We start from the raw sequence: 9,446 nt of genomic DNA, 5'->3' as shown, positions 1-9,446 counted from the left end.
TTAAAGTCTCTGATTGTTGACACTGGTTGTTCAGCCTCCAAGTAAGTTACATTTGTCTTATTGCAAACACTATAATAGTAATATATATAGTAATTCATAGAGTTCACACTGGTTGTACATAGAGGCTACGAACAAGACAGATGTATTTCATTGAATAGACGACTTACAGTAAGTTACAACGTTTACGCTGGTTGTACAGTCTCCAGATAAGAAAGATGTACCCAGATGAATACAGACTTACAATAAGTTACACCATTTACGCTGGTTGTACAGTCTCCGCAAAAGAAAGATGTACCCAAGTGAATACAGACTTACAATAAGTTACACCATTTACGCTGGCTGTACAGTCTCCAAATAAGGAAGATGTACCCAAGTGAGTACAGACTTACAATAAGTTACAACGTTTACACTGGCTGTTCAGTCTCCGAATAAGAAAGATGTATCCTATGGAGTAAAGACTTGGAGTAAGTTACACCGTTTACGCTGCTTGTACAGTGTCCCAAAAGATAGCCCAATCCTACCAATTATGAAAACTTAAATTATTTAATTATTTATTTATTTGATTGGTGTTTTACGCCGAGCTCAGGAATATTTCACTTATACGACGGCGGCCAGCATTATGGTGGGAGGAAACCGGGAAGAGCCCGGGGAAACCCACGACCATCCGCAGGTTGCTTGTAAGACCTTCCCACGTACGGCCGGAGAGGAAAAAACCTTAAGTGAGAATGCCCAGTACGCGTGTGCGTATTTTACGCACATTGCGTGTTCCGCCTTCACTCAAGTACCACGAATCTGCACTTCATGCCCGGATTGAGTTTTGGACGTGAATGCTATATTTTTCAAGGAGAGGGGTCACTGACAGAGCAGGCGTATATCTATATGTGATAACCTATATTTTTCATGACTGCTTATCACACTATTCTATATATTACTCATTCAGTGTGCGCCCCGTGGGGAGAGAGTGTGGGTGGGAGAAATTTCGGAAGTTCTAGGCCCCGTGAGCCTGAGTGGAGACAGACAACATTAACATGACTTAAATGGGATTTTAAACACGATCAACTGTCCAGAGATTGCTTCACAGGTAAGCAAACCTTACCTTATCTATGGATGCATTGTTTATGCAAGTGTGAGAAATGTGCACATGATGACGTATGTGGCTGTGACTGTTATTCAATGTATGATTGTGGCTTATGGTCAGAGCGGCAATATTGAAGTCAGTGAGAATGTAGCGTTTACAGGTGTAACAGTGTGACTGTAGCGTTTACAGGTGTAACAGTATGAATGAAGCTCATATAAGTGTGACAGTGCGACTGATGCGTGTACAGGTGTAATGGTGCGACTGATGCGTGTACAAATGTGACAGTGTGCATGAAGCGTATATAGGTGTAACAATGTGACTGAGGCGTGTACAGGTGTGACAGTGTGAATGAAGCGTATACAGTGGTAACAATGTGACTGATGCGTGTACAGGTGTAATGGTGTGCCAGAAGCCTATAAGATATACAGTGTGGGCTGATCTTTATAGTTCAGGGATACCAGCTGGTTTAGATATACATACGTAAATGTTAACATCCCACAGCCTTCTCCACTTCACCTGGATCCATCTCTTATCTTAGTCTAATAAAATTATACCTTTGGCAAATTGAATAATATGCTTGTTTATTCGGATGCCAAGTTATTATTTAAAACACTAGAGGTCGCCAACGGCCATATTGAAAGTAAGTTCATTTAAAAAATCGCATAATTTGGTGACAGTTTTATTGCCTAATTTAGTTTGTAAACCCTCATTATTCAGACAATGTTATCCAGTTATACTGTAAATAAATACTCAAAAACCATATAGTTAGGCCGGTAAATTGGTAATCAAATATACCATCTTTGATACTGAAATTTGAGAAATCTCACCCCACATTGCGCAATCGCCTGAGATCGCATGTATATATAATCACTTAAACAGTTGCCAAAATCATTTATTTTCTCATACGTCAGTTTGTAGAATTACCCCCGGGGGCAGTGCGCCGCTAGCGGTGATATTAGCCAGGTCTTGACGAAGGTGCCGGGCATTGTGTGAGAGGGAGGCGCACTAAGCACCATGACGCAAGCCGTTCAGACATGTCCCCGTGGTCAGTGGCTGGGTTCAGGCTGACGGAACACTTCACACTCACAACACAGTGGACAGAGCCCGGCACAGTGACAGGATCAAAGGGGTTTTTACCTGACCAGAGCGTGGCGGGTGCATCCGTCCAGTGTGTGAGTCCGGATTGAGGATGGAAGGGTCACTGGCCTCGCTGGACAGTAGTGACCGGACGAGCCTCTCGGATGGGGGGAGCAGCAAAGAGGAGACTGAGAAGTTGGAGAGGGTGCTGGTGGGTGACTTGACCAACCTTCCGTCCCTAAGCTCCAGGATTGTGCGCATCTTTACAAGCTCCACCTTCACAGGTAAGCTAATCAGATCCCGTCATTACTCAGGTACAATCACGATACATTTTTCAACATCTTCATATATGTATAGACTACCTTTTGCTCTTTCTAATTTCCACATGTGTGTACATTACCTTCCGGTATTCGTCAACATCTTCACATATGTGTACCATCTGGTATTCCTCAACATCTTAACATATGTGTACCTTGACTTCTGGTATTCCACAACATTTTCACTTATGTGTACCTTTCCTCTTGGTATTCCACAACATCTTCACATATGTGTACTTTGACTTCTGGTATTCCACAACATCTTCACATATGTGTACCTTGACTTCTGGTATTCCACAACATCCTCACATATGTGTACCCTACCTTCTGGTATTCTGCAACATCTTCACACATGTGTACCTTACCTTCTGGTATTCCACATCATCTTCGCATATGTGTACGCTACCTTTGGTATTCACCAACATCTTCACTTATGTGTACCCTATCGTCTGGTATTCCTCAACATCTTTACTTATGTGTACCCTACCGTCTGGTATTCCTCAGCATCTTCACTTATGTGTACCTTACCTCTTGGTATTCCACAACATCGTCACATACGTGTACCTTGACTTCTGGTATTCCACAACATCTTCACATATGTGTACGCTACTTTTGGTATTCACCAACATCTTCACTTATGTGTACGATACCTTTGGTATTCCACAACATCTCCACGTATGTGTACCTTGACTTCTGGTATTCCACAACATCCTCACATATGTGTACCCTACCTTTGGTATTCACCAACATCTTCACTTATGTGTACCCTGTCGTCTGGTATTCCTCAACATCTTCACTTATGTGTACGATACCTTTGGTATTCCACAACATCTCCACGTATGTGTACCTTGACTTCTGGTATTCCACAACATCCTCACATATGTGTACCCTACCTTCTGGTATTCTGCAACATCTTCACACATGTGTACCTTACCTTCTGGTATTCCACATCATCTTCGCATATGTGTACGCTACCTTTGGTATTCACCAACATCTTTACTTATGTGTACCTTGACTTCTGGTATTCCTCAACATCTTCACTTATGTGTACCCTACCGTCTGGTATTCCACAACATCTTCACATATGTGTACCTTGACTTCTGGTATTCCACAACATCCTCACATATGTGTACCCTACCTTCTGGTATTCCACAACATCTTCACACATGTGTACCCTATCGTCTGGTATTTCTCAACATCTTCACTTATGTGTACCCTACCGTCTGGTATTCCTCAGCATCTTCACATATGTGTACCTTGACTTCTGGTATTCCACAACATTTTCACTTATGTGTACCCTACCGTCTGGCATTCCTCAACATCTTCATTTATGTGTACCTTGACTTCTGGTATTCCTCAACATATCCATCTGCTGTACTTTCTGTTATTCCACAGCGTTTTCACAAACTTTTTTTCACATGAATTTTTTGTTGTACTCCAACACTCCTCTTGCATAGGCTGTGTTATATTTGTACCTTTGTAAAAAATATTTATATTATGTAATTTATTTATTTATTAAGTCTATATATATATTTTTGTGGACTTGGCGCGGTTTACCTTCGGTGATTAAACCTATGGGTGCATGGAATCAAACTAGGCAGGTTTTTCTTAGACAGGGCTGCTCTACATAATAATTTAGTATTGGAAATCATATGTTATAAGGGCATCAGAAATCAGGTTAAATTGAACATACACTTCTATGCCTTTATGGCAGATCATTTAAAAAAGGTGCATGACTGTCATTTGTTGTAAATTTATATTAGACGTAATTTTTGAAGTTCTGATTCTAAAATCTTCATACATTCTTGAAGTGAAAAAAAACTATGCATGAAAATTTATTTATTGTTTTGACCTGTTATTTATTTGAGATAAATGCATTCTGCAGTTATCTTAATGAGCCAGTGCTGAAGTATTCTGAGGTAAAAAAAAAATTTACCCCGCTCTCTGCACAGATGTTAATGATATTATAGCTCTTATATTGAAGAAAAAGGTTATTTAAATAATTTTCACAAAAATTTGACCTGTAATTAAATATAAAAACGAGAAAAAGTGAAGTGTTGTCAGGTTACACTATCACTTCATGACGGTATGACGCATCTATGCTTTAACCAAACAGCATGGTATATGACCTCTTAGAGTTCAAAGATTTAAATGGATTTAAATTCATTTTTAAAAATCTGATAATGTTTTCTTGGGTATATTTTTCAGCACAGTAATCTGACGGTGCATGCTTCTGCTTTGACTTACCAGCTTTTTCTTTCAGCATTACATAAACAAAGTCTTAACTTTTAACTTTTGTGCCTGGTTTACTGAAAGCCCAAATTAGCGACCAGGATCAAACGTTCACCTTTCAAGTCTACCCCCATTGCTAAGCGCATGTAACAATTTCTGCTCATTGATCAGAGTGCAAATTAAAGATATATGAATGTATTAAAGCTAATGTTGGGCAAAAGTGAGTCTATTATCGGGTGTGGTGACTTTCCTTTAAAAATTTGTTCAAATATTTCTATATGCATATTAAATATGTAACGTACACACACAACATTACATCATCCCAGTGAAAGCTCTATTGGCATGTTGATATTCTGTATACATGTGGGTACATGTTTGGTTCCAGTGTGAATAGTTATCCCGATGTTTCACCTGTCTAACGTGCTAGAACATATCTCATCGTTACCAAACAAAGGACAGCTTAAGCACTATTCATAACAGCATACCGCTCGCGGGCAGTAGTTTCAAAATACCTGTATCTGCGTAATTGTAATCAAAGCTAACGGTGAAGGCGGCAATGGGACTATTGCCAGGCTTAACATACGCAGTAATCCACTGTCCCAAATTAATTAATTTATTTGTTTATTTGATTGGTGTTTCACTTATATGACGGCGGCCAACATTATGGTGAGAGGAAACCGGGCAGAGCCCGGGGAAACCTACGACTATCCGCGGGTTGATGCGGGACCGTCTTACGTACAGCCAGAGAGGAAGCCAGCGTGAGCAGGGCTTGAAATCACAGCGACCGCCTTGGTGGGAAGCCATGCTGGGGTGCTAACCCCCTAATTGATTTTTAGTTTGGCCTCAGCTGTGTGCCTAAATATGCGAGCCTCAAACACGCCGCGTCTGATGATCCTCGTTCTCTGAGGTAACTTCAGTGAAATTCCTGACAGAGACAACGTTGACAAACAGGTGATTGTGCACCCGACCAGGAAGCTCTTATTCTACTTCATTCATAATTCAATATGGCCGAATGTCACGTGTTTTGAGCGGACAAGTCACAGTGTCACGTCCCGCAGCTTGTTCTGATTGTAGTCCCATACTTCGGTCATATGACCGGATATGGTGCACGAAGGACAAACACGTGCAAATTAAATTGAATGAACGTTAATACATGTTTGTGTTGTCTAAGCGCTGAAACAGACACTCGTATACCAGCAGTCAACCAAACTGGACGTCAATAACCCCAAGGTCATTTCTCAAAACGACGTTTAACACAAACCATCCAAGAACTAAGAACGCGTATTCACTATGAAATTAAGACGGAATCATGCAAAGAAAAACAGTCAAAAGTTTTCAACGATGTTGGAGAGGCGTATATTATACAGAACAGCTTGTAAATATAGAACACCCGGGACACTGAATCGCAATACATTTTGTAAATACAGGACATCCCGCACAATGCTCATTATCCTATTGTATCTTAGACAATATCGCTGTGACTTCCTCTTCGGGCAGTACATGGGAAGGTCTGTCAGAACTCAACGGATGGTCTTGTTTCCCCCCTAGGCTGTGCCCTGTTTCGGCCCGACACAATGCTGGCCGCCGTCGCACAAGTGAAATATTCTTGAGTACGGCGTGAAAGACCAATGTAATAACTAAATAAATACTAGACAATATTCCTATTCGCTAATCACCAAGACACCACGAAGTCCATTCAGTAAGTATGATGGTAGTGACGTAGGTCAAGTCACTTCTACGACTTATGTTAATCTATAGGTACAGATCATCTCTATACTGATTACTCTGCGCATGTGTTATTTTATCCCGCAAATCGGCTTATAGCTCGTAACAGCTTCCCATCTGCAGCCAACCTAATCTCACAATGTTGCAAACAAAGAATGAAGTTTGTTTGAATATCCTAATTCATCAACCTAATCAATCACCGATGCAACCAATACTTTAAAATATTCTGAGAGAATTGTGAGGTGCAGAGAAATAATTTGTATAGTTTTATGAAGCTGTCGCCTATAGTGAAACCAAAAATTATTTTTGTCACTTTTATAATAAATGTACCAATAAATTTCACTGAAAGAAGTGCTTTAGTGGTTGAAAAGGTTGAAGATTTACAGTGTGTAAATATTTGCTTTGTTGATTGATAACAGCACAAAAAAGACTGCTATGTGGCTGCAGCCTGCGACACATTAAAAAAAATGTACCCACGATCAAAAGCAAGAATACCATCTCCAAATATCAACAGGAAGAGCAAAAACAACAACAACGCTAGACTGAGCTTAAGCATGTAGCTGAGTGAGTTGGTAGACCAAAGCGAAAACCAAGTGTATTTGATACACTTGACATATTTCTTTGAGTCTCAACGACAAAACCTAAGAAATTGATCCAGTGGCGAAAGTACCATCTTCAAGAAAAAAAATGTGAACGGTATTTGCTTGTGGATAACTTCTGTACAAGGTTTGCAAATAAGCACATCTTTGATTCGTTAATCAATAAAATAAATAGTCGGCGTGACGCAATGGATAGGTTGAGACAGGAATAAATGTAGTCTTGGACATGCACATCTTAGTTTGCATTACCAGCAGTTTGCGTGTGGCGTCTATGCAAAAGCACACGCAGGGACTCAACAAATGTTGGGTGAGAGAAGACAAAAAGTAAAAAAAAAATTATTGATGATTAATTCCTGGGAGCTTTTATTATTTTTTATTGTGTACAATTGATTTGAGTGTACTTAGGCCTAACTGTAAGCCAACTCCACATGTGCGCAAATGTATGCATGTTTAGGCATCGGTGATAACCTGTAGCTAAGCAGACGTGCAGGTCGTAGCATATGTTTTGACAGGATTAACGTGGCATAGAGTCCTCTTTCATGTAGGGAAACCACATAGAATTCACTAGGGTCATCGTTTTGATACAAAAGACAAGAGCATATATATTTATGCTGTAAGTCTCCGATTATATTATGGAGAGCAAGATCAGAACCCCAACGACAGTGTGATAGTTGGCCAGTCGTCACGCGTATCTGGTGAAATACGGTATCTTGTAAGTTCACCTCAGTGATAGAGTTTATTCTAACTATCAGTGCAGATGCTTAAATAGTAACATACAGATCCAACCCAGAATCAGGACTTAAGCAGAATTAGGTAAAACACGCAGTCATGTTAATAGCAACGTATTTAGCATCATGGGCTTTGTAAGCTCTCTGTCACACTTGCAGTTTGTCATCACTTCCCTCACCCATCATCCTGACCGTCGTCGTATAAGTGGAATATATTCTTGAGTAGGGCAGTTTTATGGATGGAGAAAACCGGAGTGCCCAGGGTAAACCACCGACCTTTGGCAAGTTTCTGAGGCACTTTCCCAATTGTGACGTAAAGATATGCATACCCTAATGGTAAAAAAAAGCAGTCTTCAACGAGCATTAGACAGCACCATGGCGCGCATATTGTCACCAAACCCCTTCAAGCAGTGAGAGTAGGGTAATACACAATTCCCTAAGGCCGGTTTTGAACCCTCACCGCGTGTGATCTAGACATTGAAAAACATCCTTTCACAACTAAAATAAATAACCCAATTGCTTTATATGGTGAGATTAATTATGTCAGTGATAAGTATGCATGTTTTATGAGAAACATGCTTTTGATTTTTTAATGAAAGATATATTGTCAGTCTCATATTGCAATCTTTTGCAATGGGTTTGGCTTTTGCAGTGTGTGTTTGGCTATTGCAATGTGCTCGACTATTTGACTGTATGTAATGCGATGAGACTCCACTAATAGCTTGGGTCTCTCAATAATTTTTCTCAGTTCGATAACTTCTTTGCTGAAAACATGCTTTGTTTTTCATCGACAAGCCGAGATGCAGGGCCGGCAATCTCTTCAAAGAGATTGCTTCATGGTATTGAACTAATGTGGGAAGCACGTCATATTTCATACATGCAAGAACACGGAATAAGTTTATTCGCACAGTGCAAATATTTGACCACCATTATGCAATAAATCTGCTATTTTTCTCCTTCAGATACAACACTGGAGCGAAATGCACTCATGGAGAAGGTCTACCCCAAGATTAAAGAGTTTTGCCGGGAAACACATGGACTGGAATTCCAGGTACGTATTTCAGACCATACTCTTTACAGCGCATGCGTCGCACTGTGCGTTCGCTTTACACCATAGCCGCCGCTATCAAATTTTATACAGAAGTCGTGAACAATGTCTAGGTCGTTGGATCACAGTAATGAGGCAGGAAATAATGTAAGAAATCACAAAAAAGAAATTGTTTCAACCTTTGGTTTTATTCATACTTGACACCGCACAGGCTTTAAAGGACAAGCTTGTCTAGTGGTGGCAGTGATGTAAACAGAGCGGTGAATGCGCTGTAAGAAATACACTTTTATGGGTGGAGGAAACTGGAATGACCGGGGTAAACCAGAGGTCTTTGGTTTGTAATTGACGATCTTTTACCAGATGTGAGGCCATACTCGTGGTAGACAACGCTCCTATGAGCGTCTTTAATTGCACTTATTATCACCAAGATTCCACAAACAGCGACAACATATGAATCCACAAATTGTCTGCCGAAGGCCAGGTTGAACCTACATCTCGTTATGATGAGCAGTAATGATTAAACAACCTTATCCATTCAGGTTGATCCTTAAACCGATAACGTCGGGTTCAAAATCAGTTTTTTTCCCCGGCTCTGTCCGATTTTCTTCCACCATAATGCTGGCCGCAGTCCTGTAAGTGAAA

At 40.4% G+C, this 9,446-nt stretch overlaps 1 protein-coding gene across 1 annotated transcript in view; it reads left to right on the top strand.

Annotated features, from left to right (window-relative positions):
• The first annotated feature begins 2,267 nt into the window (after nucleotides 1-2,267).
• Nucleotides 2,268-9,446, top strand: part of LOC135477858 (NACHT and WD repeat domain-containing protein 2-like) — a 35,332-nt gene continuing 28,153 nt past the window's right edge. The window contains 2 exon segments of the mRNA XM_064758064.1: nucleotides 2,268-2,439; nucleotides 8,719-8,807. Coding sequence (XP_064614134.1) covers nucleotides 2,268-2,439; nucleotides 8,719-8,807 — 261 coding nt within the window.

This window comes from Liolophura sinensis, chromosome 11 (assembly GCF_032854445.1).
Source record: "Liolophura sinensis isolate JHLJ2023 chromosome 11, CUHK_Ljap_v2, whole genome shotgun sequence".
Taxonomy (NCBI): Eukaryota; Metazoa; Mollusca; class Polyplacophora; order Chitonida; family Chitonidae; genus Liolophura; species Liolophura sinensis.
This window is presented reverse-complemented; position numbering and strand designations above follow the sequence as displayed.